General features: G+C 39.4%; 1 protein-coding gene across 7 annotated transcripts in view; it reads left to right on the top strand.

Moving 5' to 3' along the window:
- The window catches only part of KLHL36 (kelch like family member 36), a 63,439-nt gene extending 44,241 nt beyond the window's left edge, over nucleotides 1–19,198 (top strand). For 4 of the 7 annotated variants that reach the window (XM_074286325.1, XM_074286324.1, XM_074286323.1 and 1 more), the window contains 5 exons: nucleotides 475–556; nucleotides 5,088–5,204; nucleotides 10,112–11,185; nucleotides 13,924–14,081; nucleotides 18,368–19,198. In XM_074286325.1, the coding sequence (XP_074142426.1) occupies nucleotides 497–556; nucleotides 5,088–5,204; nucleotides 10,112–11,185; nucleotides 13,924–14,081; nucleotides 18,368–18,923 (1,965 nt within the window). In that variant the 5' untranslated portion in view covers nucleotides 475–496 and the 3' untranslated portion in view covers nucleotides 18,924–19,198. The remainder of the gene's footprint in view (nucleotides 1–474; nucleotides 557–5,087; nucleotides 5,205–10,111; nucleotides 11,186–13,923; nucleotides 14,082–18,367) is intronic. The other 3 variants (XM_074286328.1, XM_074286327.1, XM_074286330.1) reach the window with 1 other exon arrangement.
- The last annotated feature ends 462 nt before the right edge of the window (nucleotides 19,199–19,660 follow it).

The raw sequence follows: 19,660 nt of genomic DNA, 5'->3' as shown, positions 1-19,660 counted from the left end.
TATATATGCATGCATACAAATATAGTCATGGATATGCATATGTGTGTGTGTGTGTGTGTGTATACATGTATACGTACACACAATTTCTTCAGATGTCTGCATTGGTCTTCCTTTTAGAGGTTCTGATTCAGCCAAAGGCCAGAGCTTCATGTGTCAGTGTTTATAAATTATATTCAGAGCCAACAGGTCATGAAAGATATGGTGATGATTTACAAATGGGTTTGCTGGAAAATAGAAGATAGAGGGTATTCATTCATTGACAACATGTGACTCTTCACAATAATCAATTTAAAAGAAAGCCGATAATGGAGTGGATTAGATTCCATCTCTGTCTTAAGATCTAGTCTCCCTATTCTTTCCAGGACTTCCCATCCTCTTGGATCCAGTGACTGTAGGTCTGTGCCAGTTCTAAATGAATCTAGTAAATGACAATAATATTATATGCTCAGTGATTTTTTTTTTTAATCATTGTAGGAATACTACCAATCCTTTTATAATGGAGGGGGCCAGACAGACAAGAGTATCTCGTCCCTACAAGATCAGCGAATCTTCAAAGGTATGTGTTTGTGAATTATATGCTTCTAGATTCTTAGAGCCCCTTTTCTCTTTTTGCACCTGGACTTGTGTTATAGGATCAAAAAGTCAGCTGTGGCTCACAGACCATCTTATCTAAGCCTCTCATTTTATAAATGAGAAAATTAAGGGCTGGGGAAATCAGTGACTTAATGATTTGTCCAAGATCACAATAGACTATGAAAATTATATGTATTTTCTGACTGAAACTATTGTCAGATGTTGACATTTTTAACATTAATTGAATAAGTTCAAAACATGAATTTATCAAAGGCAAGATTTCAATCCCTGTCTTCAGAATTTATTCTGCTCAATTATGCTGATTTCATTGGCGTAGGGAGCTCTTGATCTGGCAACTTCTTCCAGAAGTTGGAAGCAAATTTGCTACTCATCCATACAGCCTTTAGAGAATTAGCTGAGATTGATTTGTCCTTGATCACATGGCTAATATGTATCAGAGGCAAGATCTGAATCCAGCTCTTCCTGGTCAGACATTTAAATCTTGTGCTTTATTGTTTCCTTTGTTGAGTATACAACATGCACAGGTCCCTAGGACCTGATTTTAGATTATTCATCTTTAAAGTGGTTACTGTAAGTGTTTTCATATCAAGCTTGGCAGAATGGAAGAAGAATAATCATAGAATGTTGAGAGAGACATCTGAGGTCATCTAAACTTACCCCTTCATTTTATACAGAGGAATCTGATGCCCAGATATGGAAAGCTCAGGGTCATAAAGCAGAGCAAAGGCTAACAATCAAACAATAAGCATTTATTAACCACCTGGTATATACTAAGAACAGTGCTTGGCAATCAGGATACAAAGACAAAAATAAATCAGTCAAGCCCTCAAGGACATTACTGTAAATGGAGAAGATAATATGTATATACTAAATACACAACAGTAATTGTACATGTATATTTTTAAGCAGATATAAAATATACAGAAGATGCCTTTCCCTAATAGCAAGAACACAATAAAGCAGTTTACCAAGCTGAGTTTGCAACAACATTAACCAAAAAATGGGACACAACTGAAATGATTCAATAAAAATAACATTGAAAAATCAGTGGCCAGTGGCTCACCTTCTCTTCAGCCAGTCAGGGCAAATAACATTTTTTCAAGTAAAACCTGACTCACTGGTCTTAGTAAAAATGGGGGGGTATTTCCAAAACCAAAAATCTGAATTTATTTCTCATCATATCAGAAAGAAATGATGGGAGCAACGTCAGATTGAAAGTGTGGGTTTCTTTTTGGAAGGGGAAGGAAATTGGGGTTAAATGACTTGCCCATAGTCACTTAGGAAAGGAAGGGGACAGGGGATTTCTCCAGCTCTCTTTCTTCTCTTTTCTTTAACTATCCATGTTCCTCTCACTCCACAACAAAATTCGGTCTCTGAGGCTCCAGAGCTTTTTGAGCATGTAAATTGAGAGCATCCTTTGGTTAGCTTGATGACAATCGGGGTGACTTCTTAGGCAACATGGGACTTAGCTATCCAGGAAGACTAGTACATACCCAGAAATGCTTCTTTGCCAGAATCTACTTAACATTTTTTCTTTTAAAAATTTTTATTAATATGTTTTACTATTCCTTATGTTTCCCCACTATGTTTTCTCCCTTTCTTTTAGAAAGTGAGCCCTTATAACAACAACAAAAACTAGGAGAAAAAATACTTCAGTAAAACTAACCACTTTATCTAAAAGATTTTTATGTCACATGCATTGATGGGGCAGCGAGATCATGCCATGGATGGAATACTGGTCCTGGAATCAGGAGGATCTGAGATTAATTCTGGACCCAGTAATTTACTAGCTATATGACTGTTCCCATCATTGCTTTCTGACACAGTGAGAAATGAATTCAGATTTTCAGTTTTAGAAGTACCCCCAATTTTTCACTAAGACCAGTGAATAAAGTTTTATTTGAAGAAATGTTATTTGCCCTTGCTGGTTGATAAAGGCGAGCCACTGGCTACTGATGTTTGGTTATTATTGAGTCATTTCGGTTGTGTCTCATTTTTTGTGGCCCCCATTTGGGCTTTTTTTTGTGGCAAAGATACAGACTATCTACGGAATAGTTTGTCATTTCCTTCTCCAGCTCATTTTATAGATAAGGAAACTGAGGCAGACAGGGTTAAATGACTTGTTCAGGGTCATACAGCTAGGAAGCATCTGTTTTAGCCCTACTCTACAGCTCAGAATTCCTAAGCTCAAGTCAGCCGCCAGCTTCAGACTCCTCAGTCGCAGGGCCTTCAGGCCCACACCACCAGGCCCAGCTCACCAAAAGACTTTTACAAAGTCTGTTGAGTTTGGATTTAAGGAGACTTGGTGTCAAATAGTAGCTCAGTTCTTTACTACCTGTAAAGGAAAATTATTGGATGTCTCTGAGACTGTTCCTCATTCATAAAAACATGGAGTTTGACTGGATTCCCTCCAATTTCCTTCAAATCAGACTTTGTTAAAAATACCACTTTGTAAGACTCATTCAATAGCATTTTAAATTACTGTTTAAAACAAATTATAGAAGATTATAAAGGATTGATTAGTCATTTAAAGGTACTTTGGCTCATTTAACTTACAATATTTCCATTTTAAAATTCTGGGAATAATTTTTCTTTAAGGAAGAACATCTGATACTATAACATATTTAATATGTATAAGACTGCTTGCCATCTAAGGTAGGGGGTGCAGGGAGGGAAGGGAACAGAAGTGAGTGCAAGGGATAATGTTGTAAAAAATTATCCATACATATGTTCTGCCAATAAAAAGTTATGATAAAATAAAAAAAGAGAAGGAAAAAAAAAGGAAGGAAGAACATCTAAATTAAAAGGTTATGCCACAAAAGAAAAAAAAAAAAAAAAAAAAAAAAAAAAGAAGGTTCTGTGATTTGGTCAACTATAGGGAACTATCATTGTGGCAAATTATTCCCTCCACTAAGCAGCTAGAGACCTGTCACTTGGCAGAGTAAACTGGATAGTGTGTTAAATGCTTTATGATTATCTCATCAGATCCTTACAGCAATACTATGAGGTAAATGCTAGTATTACTATTGCTATTGTTATGTGACATATTACATAGCAATGTATTATTACCATTACTATTACTATCCCCATCTTACAGATGACAAAATTGACACAAACAGGGTTAGTTAAGTGACTTTCCCAGAGTCACACAGCCAATAAGTATCTGGGCCAGATCCTGGGTATATAAAAGTTTACTTACCAAAGACTGGAATTTAAAGAGTCTTGGGGGAGCAAGAGAGTTCTCTCATTCCTGTCACTCAGGGACACAAGAAGGAGCAGAGCCCCAGGAAACCATCTGATTTTAGCATTGAGTTAGGTCCGCTATTTTCCTTGAACTCTGGGAACCTCCCTGGCTCACTATCAGCTCCACTCAACATAAATGTGGGGTCAGTGGAAGACTATTTTTGGTCCCTGATTCGAAGATCGAAACTTGGCAAGGTCTCCCAGAAACAATAGCTGTGCCAGCTTGGCTTTGAGCAGCACCCGGGAAGTAAATGGAACAGCCAGCCAGCCTTGCCAGAAGGGCCATCCCTGGGCATTCTGGTTCATGGGATCATAAGATTTAGAGCTTCAGGGGACTATCTAATGCATGGATCAGCAGGACTACTCTGGGCCAGATCTGACTTTCCACCTGCTTTTGTGTAGCCCAAAGACAAAATTGGTTTTTACATTTTTAAGTAAAATTCTATTGGCATAAAAAAATTAGTTTGCCAAACCCTAATCTAGTGCAGATGAAGTTCATCTGTGTAGGCAAAGTGACTTATCCAAAGTAAAACAGGTAGTAAGGCTCAGAGCCATTATTTGAAGTTAGTTCTTACAACTTCATGCTTTCCTTTTTCCTTTCTCCCTTTCCTCCTTCCTTCCTTTCTTTTTTTCCCCTTCCTTCCTTCCTTTTTTCCCTTTTCCCCTCCCTCCCCTCCTTCCTTCCTTCCCTCTTTCCTTCTTTCCCTCTCTCTTTCATTTTTCCCCTCCTGCCTTTCTTTTTTTCCCTTTCTTTCTTCCTCCCACTCTCCCTCCTTCCTTCCTTCTTTTTTTCCTTTCTTCCCTCCTTCTTTCTTTCTATCTTTCCTTCCCTCCTTCCTTTCTGCATATTTCTTCCTTCCTCAAGTCCTCTCTCTTTCCCTTCCTCCCTCTTAGTCTCCCTTCCTTCTTTCCTTTCTCTTTCCTTCCTTCCTCCTGTCCTTCTTTTTTCTTTCTTTCTTTCTTTTCGAACCAAATATAATATCTAAGTTTTCTCCAATTACGCAAAAAACAATTTTTTTACATTTGTCATTTAAAATGAGAAATTCCAAATTTTCTCCCTTCCTCCCTCCTCTTGTTGAGAAAGCAAACAACTTAATATAGGTCATATATGTGTAGTCATTTAGCTTGCTTTCCATAGCACACTGATTCCATCTTAAATGTCATTTCATATTTATCTACACATTAGAAGATCTAATATCTTATTAAGCAGAAAATTATTTCAAAATTAAACTCATTCTGCTTGGCCCAAGGGGATAGAATTTGGAGCATTGGATGAAAGTTGCGAAGAAACATGTAGGCTCAATGGAAGGAGAAGCTTCCTGAGGCCAATGAGAGCTGGGCAGAAGTGGAACGAACTGTCTCAGGAGGTAGTATTTCCCCTCCTCTTCCTCCCTTCCTTTCTTTCTTTCTTCCCCTCACAAAGAACTCCCAGCAAGGTCTGGGGACCTACTCAACAGATGTGACCTAGTAGAAATCCTATTAGACAGCTGTTGAGTTCCCAGCTTTGAAAGTTTTCATTGTGACTGTCTTCAAATTCAGCCCATTTCTGTTTTTTATGGTCTGAACAGCACAGGAGCTTGAAGATTGTTTCTAATTTTTAAGTTTCTAAAGGGCAAAGTCTGTAAGTCCTATATCTCTGGTGCCCTCAGAGTAGATAGCTGTGGACCTCTTCCATGATGAGCAGTGGGTAAATCACTTTTTCAGTTTCCTCATCTATAAAATGAAGGGGGTATTCATAATAGCCACAGATCCTTTCCATCTCCAAAATGAGGAACCTGAGGATAGAGAGACTCAAGAGTTACCTCTTAGCCAGCTCATTCACTTGCTTTCCATAGCATTTCTTTGTCTGGTGTCTGAAATCTCACAGCCCTGCACCGGATATCCCTCACTACTGTGGAACAAATCAGGAGTTTACTTTTCTCCTCATGTGTCCGGGCCGTCCAGGTCAGGTTGACCTCCTAGGCCACAGCTTTAGCCAGCTTGTTTATCTTCAGTCACCAATGACTCATAGCCAGCCTGTGGCAGGAGAGCTTTCCCGAGCCCAGTCAGGACCCTCCCCGGCTTTGTCTGAAGCTGGAATGTTGGATTTTGTTTCAGATGTTAAGAATTGCACGTTTAGATAAACAAGCCCTGAGTCACGGAAATAGTCATGGAAGAAGGGAAGGTTAAATGAAATCAACTTTTTAAATAAAGTGTTTTCAAACAGGGAGAGAAATTGTGCTATTAATGCCACGAGGAGGCAGCAGCTGCTTCAGACAGAGTGGACAGATGTGGGTCTGGCAGAGATCTGCTCTCACTTTTTAATTGCCTCCTATCAAAGGGGCTGAATGCTTAGAGAAAATACACACAAAGCTTTGGACTCAGTCATTAAAGGATCAAGAAAATCAGATTTTTTTTCATTTTCTGATTGGCAGAAAATACAAGGAAGAAAAACAGGGAGATCACGCTTGTTTTTTGTTCTCTGGACATGTTAGGAATGTGGCAGGACCACACTCCCTCTCATCTCCCGTTTTTATTGCTTTAGTTCCATCACAAGTGAAGGTGAGAAGCTGAGAGTGAGCAGCTTTTGTTGCAAGGAAACTGGCATGTAAAACCCAGGCCTTTCTTTATCCCAGAAAAGATCAGATCACTGGGCTTATTATAGAGCATCAGGGAGATTTGACTACAGCGTGGCCTTGGAGTCTGGGAGATCCTGGGGCAACAACATGACTCAGTGGACAGAGCATCAGCCCTGAAGCCAGGAGGACTTGAGTTCAAATACAGCCTGATGCTAACTAGCCATGTGAGCCTGGAAATCACTTAATTCTGATTGCCTCCCCCCCCAAATCCCAGCCGGACGGTTCCCAGCTGAATCAGATGAGATCATCTATGAAAGCACTTTGTACATTCAAAGTACTCTTTAACGTTCTAGTCCTCAGCTGGGTGATCCTGGGCAAGTGATAGGACGTTCAGTTTAATAAGGGTATTAAACCAGGGACTCCCTAGCTTCCTTCTAGCTCTTTGTCTCTGATCTTTTGATCGTAATGACAATAATAGCCAGCATTTGTAGAGTTCTTTAAGCCTACATTTCTTAATTCATTCAATCCTCACAGCAACCTTCTGAGCTAAGCGCCATATAGTTAACTGGATTGCTTACTATCTAGGGGATAGGGGGAGAAAAATTTGGAACACAAAGTTCTATAAAAGTGAATGTTGAAAACTATCTTTTCATGTATTTGGAAAAATAAAATATCATTAAAAAAATCTTTGCCAGTAAAAATAATAATAGTAAATAAATAACATCTCTCTTGAGCCTACTTTGAATTAAGTTCTTTTTTTTTTTTTTTTTTTTTTTTGGCTGAGGCAATTGGGGTTAAATGACTTGCCCAGGGTCACACAGCCAGGAAGACTTAACTGTCTGAGGCCAGATTTGAACTCAGGTGCTCCTGACTTTAGAGCCTCGCTTCCCCATGGGCTATATTCTTTACAAAGATTATTTCATTTGCTCCTTACAGCAACCCTGGGAGGGAGGTGCTATTATTATCCCCATTTTCCAGATAAGGAAACCGAAGCTGATAGTACTTAAATTGATTTGTCCAAGGTCATACAATTGGTAAGTGTCACAGATAGAATTTGAACTTGTCTTGCTGTATCTATGTCTCCATGCTACCTAGGATGCCTCAGCTGTTAAGAATTTTGTGACCTACTAGGAAAGCTCATGAGACTGGAAATCACGTATCTTGGATTTGAATCCTGACTGTGAGCAAGTCACTGAGTCACTGAAAACCTCAAGTTTTCTTTTCTGGAAAAGGGCTAAACATACATGTGCTAAGTAACTCATCTCAGGATGTTTTAAGGGTGAGGTTTTGTAAACCTTATAAAGATATATACAAATCGAAACAATTTTTTTTAAGATTATGGTTTTGTAGCCTCTTGTTGTAGAGGGAAAAAGAGATGGATTGGGAACCACAAGACCTGAGTTCATAGACTCTGATACATACTGAAGGTAATGGGCTAGCTTATTTTACTTTTGAGAGCCTCAGTTGTCTCATCTGAAACATGGGAACAACGTATGTGCTGTTTACTTTGCAGATAAGCACTTTATAAATCTAAAAGCCCCTGTCAAAATGTGACTTCTTGTTTTTGTTAAGATGTTATCATGATTTATTCTTCAGAACACTAGCCTGTAATAACACTGGCTTGCCCTGGCAGAGCAGTGCCAGTTCCAAAGAAATGTACATGTCAGTTCACGTTTATCTCAGTCAATTTGATCTTCACAATAACCCTGTGAGATAGAAAGCACAAATATGTTTTATCTCCATTTTACAGGTGAGAAAAGTAAGGCTCATAGTTGTTAGCAAGTGGTGGGGGGCCAGGGCACCTTCAGTTTAATAGTTCAGCAAGTAGGGCACTATACTAGGCTTCAGAAATAAACATTTGAAAAATAAATAATTCCTCCCTTTAAGTAGCTCAGATTCTACTGAGAAGATCCCACATGAACACAGGTAAGGGTAAACAAAGTACTTCAGAAAGTAGGAATTACAAAGGACCAAGAGGAGGGAGGAGAGCAGGAAAGGCCTCATCAAAGAGACAGCACCACATCCAGTTCTTCTGAGGGTGGGGATAGGGAGTGGCCTTTTAAATTATATTCCACATTTGTTTTCAACCATTAAACCATCAACCATTAAAATTAAAACTGTGGTTCTCAGAGTGTGGACTAGTGTCACCTGGGTTCCTGAGAGCCTTTTGTGGTTCCAGGAGTTATAAATTATTGTCATTGAAACACTAAGACATTTTTATTTCATAATAGAGTAAATATGGGTTTTTCCCCCCCATTCTCCACTCTTTTAATTTGTTAAAGAAATTTTTTTGAAAAGTAGGTTGGAGATAGAGTAAGTATTGGTAAATATAATCCATATAAGCAAAAATTCTTTAAGGCAGGGCTTTTTAAACTTTTTCCACTCACTACCCCATTTTACTTGAGACATTTTTACAGGACTCCAGGTATATAAAATATATATATATATGTATATATATATATATATATATATACATATATATATATAATATCTATATGTAAATAGGTATAAAAGTCAAATATTTACTGACAATATATCATAATTTCATCTCCCCTACATTCTGTTGAGACCTTATTTGGGATCATGAACCAGTTTAAAAATCTGGGCTTTAAGGTATCTTCAAAAACTTATAATATTGATATAATAATACAATAATTTGTTAAATATCCTAAGACCAAAAAAATTTGAGAACTTCTGAATTACAGTATGTAGACAGGAATTCAAGTTTGCCTGCAGGATTCCTTTGGAGGAGGATATATAATGCAATGTATAGAGTGACCTCAAGAAGATTCACCTTCCTGAATTAAAATCTGGCTTCAGATATTAATAACTGTATGACCGTGCCTAGTCACTTAACCCTATTTGCTTCAGTTTCCTCATCTGCAAAATAAGCTAGAGAAGGAAATGGCAAATTATTCTAGTATCTTTGCCAAGAAAACCCCAAATGGGGTCATAAAGAGTCAAACACAAATGAAAACGATTAAATAGCAACAAAAATTACCTTGGTAAGGATGATTAGAATTTCTAGAAAAAAAAAAAAAAAAAAAAAAAAAAAAAAAAAAAAAAAAAAAAAGATTTCTAGGCCCAAGTCTGCTTAGTTTGTGCATAGCTCTTCTATACACATTAGCTCCATCCAACAGCCAAATACCTTTATCACTAAATACTGAGTATTATTTTTATGTAGCACTATCTTTTGGGGAGCATAAAAAAAACGTCTTCCCCACTTTCTGTAAACTTATATCAGAAGTGAGCTGCAAGATTGAAGCATTTTTTCCACTTTATTCTTTCTAATGGTTTTTTTCCCCTTTTCATCTGTTTCCTCTTATAACTGTGATTAATATAGAAATATGTTTTACATGATAGCACATGTATAAACTATATCAAACTGCCTTTCATCTTTGGAAGAGTGGAGGAAGGGAGAAAAATTGGAAACTCAACATCTTATAAAAACGAATGCTAAAAACTAAAGGAAAAAAATAAAATACTATTTTAAAAAAAGGAAAGAAAGGAGTTACAAAGGCCATGGAGTTAGGATTTTCCATCTAAGTTTCCCAGTGCATCATTCTCTCTCTCTCTCTGGTCCCAAGTAGGGAGGAGAGCTCTGATGTGATCTTTTTATTTCAGGTGAAGGATTTTCCATTTAAGTTTCCCAGTGCATCATTCTACCCTTCTTCCCTGGCCCCAACTAGGGAGGTGATGTGATCTTTTCATTTCAGGTGTACAGATGGGTTGACCATCCCAACATGGTGCTCCAGAGGCTCAATGAGCAGAGACACCGAGGCCTTTTCTGTGACATTGTCCTGGTGGCGGACGAGCAGAGGGTCCCTGCGCATCGGAACCTCCTGGCTGTCTGCAGTGACTATTTCAACTCTATGTTCACCATCGGCATGCGAGAGGCCTACCAGAAGGAGGTGGAACTGGTGGGAGCCTCCTACATCGGCCTGCGAGCCGTCATTGACTTTCTCTATGGCAGCGAGCTTTCTCTGGACGGTGGCAACATTGACTATGTCCTGGAGACGGCTCATCTCCTGCAGATCTGGAAGGTGGTTGATTTCTGCTGTGAGTACCTGGAAAATGAGGTGAGCGAGGAGAACTATCTCTACTTGCAAGAACTAGCATCCATCTACAGTCTGAAACGCCTGGACTCTTACATCGACTCCTTCATCCTGCGGAACTTTGGGACGCTCTCCTTCACCCCTGACTTTCTGCAGAACGTCTCCCTGCAGAAACTCTGCCAGTACCTGGGGAGCAGCTTGGTGCAGCGGGAATGTGAGCATGACTTGCTGCAGGCAGCACTCCAGTGGCTGACCCAGTACCCGGAGCGAGAGGCAGATGCCTTCCAGGTGCTAGAAAACATCCATTTCCCGCTGATCCCCAAAAGTGACCTCCTGCACCGTGTCAAGCCCGCTGTGTGCTCACTGCTGCCCAAAGAGGCAAACTGTGAAGGCTTCATCGAGGAGGCCGTCGCCTACCACAACAACATCGCTGCCCAGCCGGTGCTGCAAAACAAGCGCACTTCTCTCCGTACCAACGAGGAGCGGCTGCTGTTTGTCGGCGGGGAGGTGTCTGAGCGCTGCCTGGAGCTCAGTGACGACACCTGCTTTCTGGATGCCAAAAATGAGCAGTGGGTCATGGAGACGCCCCTGCCAGCCAGGAGGAGCCATCACTGTGTGGCTGTCCTGGGAGGCTTCATTTTCATAGCGGGGGGCAGCTTCTCCAGGGACAATGGAGGGGATGCCGCTTCAAATCTTCTCTATAGGTATGATCCCCGCTGGAACCAGTGGATAAAGGTGAGCCTAAAGCCAGATTTGCCTCCTTTTTATTTTCATTGCTTTCCTTTTGTTTTTGTTGTGTCCTCATTTTCAGTCGGTGCCCCCTTTGGGGCTTTCTTAGCAAAGATCCTGAAGCAGTGAGTCATTTCTTTCTTTGACAGACAAGGAAACTGAGGTCAACAGGATTAAAAAGACTTGCCCAAATCACTTCTTTTCCTAGACTTTTATTTTCTCTCATTTTTTTCCCTTTTTGATCTAATTCTTCTTGTGCAGCAGATAATTGTATAAATACGTACCATGTTTAACATATATTGGATTACTTGCCATCTAGAATGGGGGAGGAAGGGGGAGAGAAATTGCAACACAAGGTTTTGCAAGGGTAAATGGTAAAAAATTATCCTTGTATATATTTTAAAAATAAAAAGTTTCAATGAAAAAGAAAGTAAAAAAAATAATTTCATATGATATATCCTAAATATATGTTAAATAAATAAGATATACTTATATAAAAAGGAAAGAAAATGGCAAACCAGTCCACTATCTTTGTCAAGAAAATCCTAGATGGGGTCATGAGGAGTCCAGCACAACTGAAAATGATTGCACAACAAATAACAGCACCTACTTCTATGTGTTGTAAAAATCAAGTAAGATAAGCAGGCACTGTTATTGCTATTATTATTACCTTCTACTTATGGTGCCTCTATTTTGCATATGCATAGTTATTTGTACATTGCCTCCCCAACTAAAATATGAGCTTCTTGAGGATAATGAGTATGTTTTTGCCTTTCTTTATAAATCCCGAATTGAGCATAGTACCAGGCACATAGTAAGCACTTATTAAATGCTTGCTAATGGATAATCTCTACCCTTTTGCAATTCTCCCTTTTTAGATGGTATGTCCTATGCATGTACATGTGTATTGGTTCTTTTTCCCCTGGAGATTTTACCCTTTTGAATATTGTCTTAATCTTCCTTTTTGGAGAAGGAAGATAGGAAAAATCATTTGACTAACTTTTAAACTAATCCTCCTGAATTTAAGCCTTTAAAATAGTCCCCTTGTGAGTCTAGAGTCTAGCTCCAACGATTCCTGGAGCCTCATTTCTGGAAATTGCTACCACAAGACAACTAGTAACCTCATGAGCCTCATTTTTGACTGACTACTAGCAAAAGCTCTGGACTTGGATTCTCAAGAAGTGGGTTTGAATCCTGAGTCTTATCCTTCCTAGCCATGTACTTCTGAGGAAACTGATTTTTGGTAAACAATGTAGGTACATGAGGTGGGCATGAGGACCAGTAATAATGATTCCCCTTGTTATCACACAGTAAGGTTACAAAGCACTTTCTTCAGGAACACTTTTTTGAGACGGGGAAAGAAGGCAGGATACAAAGACTGTTATACTCATTTTGCAGATGATGAAACTGTTCCCCAAAGTTGGAGTGACTTACAAAGTTGGGTCACATGAATAGACAAGCAAGGAACTGAGAATCACACCCAAGTCTCCTCTGCCACCAGAACTAACCCACTTTGTATTCCACCGTGTTACTTTATAAGCACACACTTAAAAAGTCACCTTGCTTCTCCTTCAGCACACATGGCAAAGAGTGTTTGGAAAACCAAGGGGAGGAGCCACTAGGCAATACAGTGGATAGAGTGCTGACCCTGGAGTCAGGAAGCCCTCAGTTCAAATTTGGTCTCAATCACTCCTTTAACTATTTGATTCTAAGCAAGACATCCAGCTTCTTAGTGCCCTGGCTGTTACTCCATCTGTAAAATAGGATAATAATGGCACCTACTTCCCAGGGTTATTGAGATGATGATCTCATGAAAATGAGATGAAATGAGATCATATTTATAAACACTTTGCAAACATATATATATACTAGTTTGTAACATGCCCTCCTGGCAGTTACAATTACTAGTCTACCCTATGCCCAACAGAGTACCTTTGACCACTGACCTTTGCAGTGTCAACTCTGGCTCGCCGCCTCTGAGGTCTTCAAAGGTCTCTGGCCATGATTTCTTAAATCTATAGTTTAATAACCGGTAGTGCACTCAAGAACAGCCACGTGTAATCTTAAAAGCCTTTATTATACCTACTCACATAATGCCCTGACTTGTTAGCTCCCTAGTGAACACCTGGTCTGAAGACCCACGTGTTCACTACCAAACTCCTTACCTCTCTCGGCTATCCATCAGCTTGGCTCGGCTACCCCAGACTAGGGATCCAGGTTAAAGAGAGCGACTGCTGTCTGCAGAGGGCTTATAAAGGGCCTGTGAGGTCACACACACAGCCAACCAGTGAGAGAGCCATCACCCATTACGAAGCTATCTCAATATGGCCAGGATCCTACCCACAGGGAAGTCCTATATCCACAGAGAATACTTCTGGGCCACTCAATCTCCTGTTGCACTGTGCCCGCCCATTTAAAGGACCCTTACACTAGTTGTTACTGTTATTATTATCATCATTAGGGCATCTAATGACTCAGTAGACAGAGTGAAGAGTCAGGAAATCTCATCTTCCTGAACTCAAATATGGCTTCAGACCCATATTAACTCTGTGATCCTGAGCATGTCACCCAAAAGACAAAACAACAGTAATAATTATGGGATAGTTGGAAAGTTTGCAAATCTTAATTTGCTACATAAATACACTTGTTACTGTTACTTCTCTTTACTGCTGCAGGATATCCCGAGGGGTTGAATCTCATCTGGGGTTCAGATGTTTGAGCGAGTTACTGTTGCTTTTTTGTAGGTGGCCTCCATGAATCAGCGCCGAGTGGATTTCTACCTGGCCTCCATCTCAGACATGCTGGTAGCTGTCGGTGGAAGAAATGAAAATGGGGCACTTTCTTCCGTGGAGGCATATAGTCCAAAAAATGATTCCTGGTCTTATGTAGCAGGTTTGCCAAGGTAGCTATATTCCCAATGTTAGACTTCAGTGGGAACTTTTAGAAAGGCAGCATTGCCTGTCTAAGACTAAGGGTGCTAGATTGGAAACAGGAAGGTTCAAATTTATCTTTTCATGGTTTTTAGAGGGTGATCATCTTAAGCTGGCTGAGCTCCAGCTTCTTCATCTGTAAAACCAGGAAAATTATATTCTCATGGCTAGTTCTTGAGTTATTGTGATATTTATATGTGAAATAATCTATTTGAAAACCTTTGAAAATCTGAAAATGCTTTGTAAGTGTCAGTTTTCCCTTTTTTTGCACTGGATTTCCCATTTCATTGGTAAAATAAATTCTCAATGAGGGAACCTCCTTTACCAATTAATTCTTGGATCAAATAAGATAATGTTTAAGGTTCTTTACCAACCTTAATTCTCCTCATAAATATTAGCTCTTGCTGTTGAATTAACTGGGGCACTGAGAGGATAAATTACTTGGAATCAGTCAATATGTGTTGGCAGTGGGGCTTGAATTCAGATCTTCCTGACCTTGAAATTAGTTTTCAATTTATTCTGCCCTCCTGCTTCTCTTCTATCATATAAAGTTCTTGTCCCTATAGTCCCTTGGATTATCTCTTGGGGGAAAAAAAAAAAAGAGTGGTGGTTTTTTTTGTTTTTTTTTTTTAGTTTTCCAGGGAAATTTAGTTCAGGACATCCGAAGGATATCTCTTTTTAATAGAAAAATGGAGGGGCACCTCCCCTATTGTTGATGTGGACTTCTGAATGGTCTTTATTTCATTATAAAATAATCAATAAAATCGAGCTTCATCTTGAAGCCTTTGCTGATCCCCAGTGATCCATCCATGTGTTAACCACTTTGATGTATTTTTTAAACTCCTTTTATTTATCTTTAAAAAAGAAAAAGAAAAAACCCAATGGTCAGCAAAGTGAGGTACCATGTTTGTTTATGAGACAGGTGTGTCTTAGAGCCATTTTGACCCTTCAGCCCACTCATTTTGCAGCTTCAAGGCAGGGGAAGACTGCCAGGAGATGTGAGGTAAGATGTGGAGAATGATCAGCCCACACCACAGAGAGCCCTGCCTACATCTCCTATGTCATTTGGCATTGAGACTGAGAGGTTCTGATTTGACCTTTCCCCTTTTCTTTCTTTTCTTCCAAGTAATCAAAGTTGTGTGGACTTGAGGAATCAGTTAATGTTTCTGAAGTTTATTTTCCATTTCTGCAATAATAGGAAGAGTGGTATAGATTTAAAGCTGAAAAGGATCTCCAAGGTGATCTTGTCTTTGACCCTCTTAATTTCTAATTGAGGAAACTAATGCTGAGGTAAACTGTCACCTAATTCTAAGGCCTCCTTCTCAGTATTTTCCTCCGTTCTCCAGGATCAAACAGTTGATTTGATTTTACAATTACTTATACAACTTGATCCTTTGTACTTCTCTAGTCTTATGTATTACCCTGTGGTCTGGCCATAGCAGCCTGCTGGCTGTTCTTCAGCATGATGCTTCAACTTCTGTTTCTCTGCCTTTGCCCTGCCTGTCCCTTGTGCCCTCTCTCCAATCTCCACTTCCTTGATTCTCCATCTTCCTTCAAGATTTATCTCAAATGCTATTTGTTCTCCAGTTTCTAAAGAACCCTTCCCACTCTCTCTAGCCTCTCTGTATGAATCTTATACATGTTGTCTATCCCTTTCAAATGTAAGCTCCTTGAGAGCGTGCACTGTTTTTGCTTTTTATTTGTCTAGCTGGGTATTAAGCACATAAGAAGTGCTTAATAAATACTTGCTGATTTATTAATTCATTGCCTAAGGTCACACATGATGACAGTAGCAGAGGTGAAATTCAAACCTAAGTCCACTAACTCCAAATCATTTATTCATTCTGTTATACACACTGCTCTCCATAATACCTGCCCTTAGCACTTAGCTCATCATGCTTTTGAGAGAATCAAATGAGATAATATTTATAAATACTTAACATGATAGTTGCTTAATAAATATTTGTGGACTTCTGAATGGTCTTTATCATAAGTGCTTAATAAATACTTGTTCCTTCTTATCCTCACCCCTATTGCCCCATTGCATAGGGATTTTGTGAGGATCAAATAATATCATGTATGTGCAAGCAGGCAATTTTAAAGTTACAAAGTTCGTTAAAAATATAAGTGACTATTGTGAAGGACATCTGGTACAGTAATCTTTCTTATTGTTATATAAGAAATGTTTTGGTTTAGGGTGATGCTTTGATTTTATTAAATGAATGAATGAAAAAATATATGTGACAATGACAGGAACGGCGATTATCATACCCCAAGAAAATACAAACTTTCTGGCCTGCCTTTTCCCCAGCTCCCAAATCTCAGCTCTATTGTCTCCGACTGGAAGCAATATACAAGAGACAATGTTCCATTTTTAAATGGCCAGATTAATTTAGGATAAGTAACAATCAGTTCATAAAGGATGAATGAATGAGTAGTAAAATGAAAGAAAAACCATTTATTAAGCACTAATTCTGTGCCTAGCACTGTTTTAATTACTGGGATACAAATACAAAAGTCTAACCAGTTCCTGCCCTCAAGGAGTTTACATTCTAATAGAGAGAGATGGCACATTTAAGAGTGTGGTAGCCTGGATACCCGTGATAATTCCTTAGGAAGGGCTTCCATCTGCTTGCTATCATTGGAGTTTCACAAAATCCCACACGTGGTGACGAGGAACGTCCCTCTCCACTTACAGGTGAAGAAATTGACATTCACAGAGCTGAAGGTGATTTGTCCAAAGTGACATAACCCTTAAGTAACAGAACTGACCCGGCAATCTGTTCTTTCTTCTACATCCTTTTGGCAGCTTCTCCACCAGAAAAATAAAGAAATAAAAGCACCATTCATTCCTTCTCCAATGATCCCACATGACATAAGAAGCTCAAATTGGTATTAAACATATAGGACAAGTGGTTGTTTTTAGATCATTTGACCTTTGAACTTCTTGATGGATTAAATAATTATTGAGTAGCTGCTGTGTTCACAGCACCCTTCTAGTCTCTGGGTTCATATAAAGATGCCGTGCATTCTTACTTCACTATCTCTGACTGTGGTGCCATCATTTGCTATTTCCTGTAATTGTTACCTAATAGTGGCAGCTGGGAGCTAGATGGTTCAGTGGGTAGAGCACTGGACCTGGAATCAGGAAAACTTTGGTTTAAATGTGGCCTCAAACATTGACCATGTAACCCTGGGCAAGTCCCTTAACTTTGTTTAAATCTGCTGAAGAAGGAAATGGCAAATCACTCCAATGGCTTTGCAGAAAAAACCCTATGGACAATAAGGTCATGAAAAGTCGGACCTAAGAAAATGACTCAACAACAACATTTGTTACCATGGTGTTATCTTTGACATTCTTCTCATTTCCAAACAGTTATCAAGTCCTGTCAGTTCTGTCTTCACAGAATGTATCCATCCTCTTGATTTTATAATTGCCACCACTACTTGTATAGACTCTCAATACCCTCACTTAGAATGAATGATAGAAATACCCACTAGTTCATAGACTATTGGTAAATACTAATAACCGGTAATAACTCTTAGCAATAGTGACTGACTTTATTTATAATGATTTAGGATTTACAAAGCATTTCACATCATCCTTATATTTTATATTATTTTTATTAGATCCTCATAATAACCCATGGAGGTAGATAATGCAGTTCTTATCTTTAAGCAAAAAGGAACTGAGCACAGAGTGTGGTAAGTAGAATAAGTTACAGAGTAGAGAGTGACATAATGGATTAGAGTTGGGCTTTGGGCTCAGATTTTGCTAAAAATCCTGCTATTTCCCATCTGCATGGACCTGGTGAAGTTACTCTGAGTCTTAATTCCCTCATCTATAAATTGGACTAAATTATTTCCAAGGTCCAATTTAGCTTTAAATTTCCTGACTTGTAGGGTGACTAGGTAGAACAGTGCATACAGCACCAGCCCTGAAGTCAAGAGGACCTGAATTCAAATGTGGTCTCAGACACTTAAACACTTCCCAGCTGTGAGACCCTGGGCAAGTCACTTATCCCCAGTTGCTTTAGCAAAAAACAAAAAAGAATGAATTTCCTGACTTGCTCATAGTCACTCCGATAGGTGAAAGGGACAGGATAACTGATAACTGAACATGAGAAGAAAGCATCAAAGATAACTTCAAGGTAACTAATGTAGAGATGGTAAATGATGGCCACCAAATTCTAAGTCTGGTGTGTTTTCCATTATAACCAGAAAGAAGGTATTGATCTTGGCTTCTCCCTGTTTCTAGGTTCACCTACGGTCACGCTGGTACCATTTATAAGGACTTTGTGTATATCTCTGGAGGACACGATTACCAGATCGGTCCTTATCGGAAAAATCTCCTCTGCTATGACCACCGCACGGATGTATGGGAAGAGAAGAGGCCCATGATCACGGCCCGTGGCTGGCACAGCATGTGTAGCTTGGAGGAGAGCATCTACTCTATCGGAGGCAGCGATGACAATATTGAATCCATGGAGCGCTTTGACATCCTGAGTGTGGAATCTTACAGTCCCCAGTGCAATCAGTGGACACGAGTGTCTCCATTGCTTCAGGCCAACAGTGAGTCTGGTGTGGCTGTGTGGGAAGGAAAGATATATATCCTAGGAGGCTATAGCTGGGAAAACACCACCTTCTCCAAAACGGTTCAGGTTTATGACCGTGAAAAGAACAAGTGGTTCAAAGGGACCGACCTCCCGAAAGCCATTGCTGGAGTATCTGCCTGTGTTTGCGCCCTGAAGCCCAGACCAGAAGATAAAAAAAAAAAACCCAAAACTAAAAGGCATCAGGATCGAGGACGATGACTCACCTGGGATAACCCTGCTCTTTATCCAATCATCTTCAAGAATATTTTCTTTAATGGCAAACATTATTTTTTTTTTCCTGGCACTTTGGGGACGGAAGCACAGATGCTGAGGCATCGGGAACTCGGGCAGAATCCTCTGGCACAGTTTAGTGACTCACAAGAAAGAAAAGTGCTATAACAGTTTTAAGCTAGAAATGCATATTCAGTAACATTTAGTTACAATTGATTACTTTTACGTTTCTGGATATTCTACAACAATAACAATTTCTAAAAGATCTCTGTAATGTAGCTTGTTATTTTACAGAATAGGAGCGGTAAGATCATAGATCTGGAATCCCCATTTTACCAATGAGAAAGAGGTCACAACTCCCCATTTTCACATAGCAGCTTAGTGGCCGACCCGACACTACCACTTAGGTCTGCTCTCTTTTGACCAGAATTTGTTTCTTTCTAGAGGAATTGCCCTAGAGTGAAACTTTACAGACAACAAAAGCGTTGGGGTACCATTGTTGTCAGTGATCCTACCACACTATGCCTTATAGGTTTTTAATGCAGTTAGGATAGTATCAAAAGTGTCAAGCGACCAGTATGTATTAGTAATCACAACTTTCTAACGCCATCACCTCAGACTCTGAAGTGATAATAGGTAGTTTTGAAAAGCAAGCAAACAAACAAAAAAATCCAAACAGGTGTGGTGAATAGATGAAGCCCTTTATATTTTCATGCATCAATTTC

The sequence above is a fragment of the Sminthopsis crassicaudata genome, chromosome 2, assembly GCF_048593235.1.
Source record: "Sminthopsis crassicaudata isolate SCR6 chromosome 2, ASM4859323v1, whole genome shotgun sequence".
Lineage (NCBI taxonomy): Eukaryota > Metazoa > Chordata > Mammalia > Dasyuromorphia > Dasyuridae > Sminthopsis > Sminthopsis crassicaudata.
This window is presented reverse-complemented; position numbering and strand designations above follow the sequence as displayed.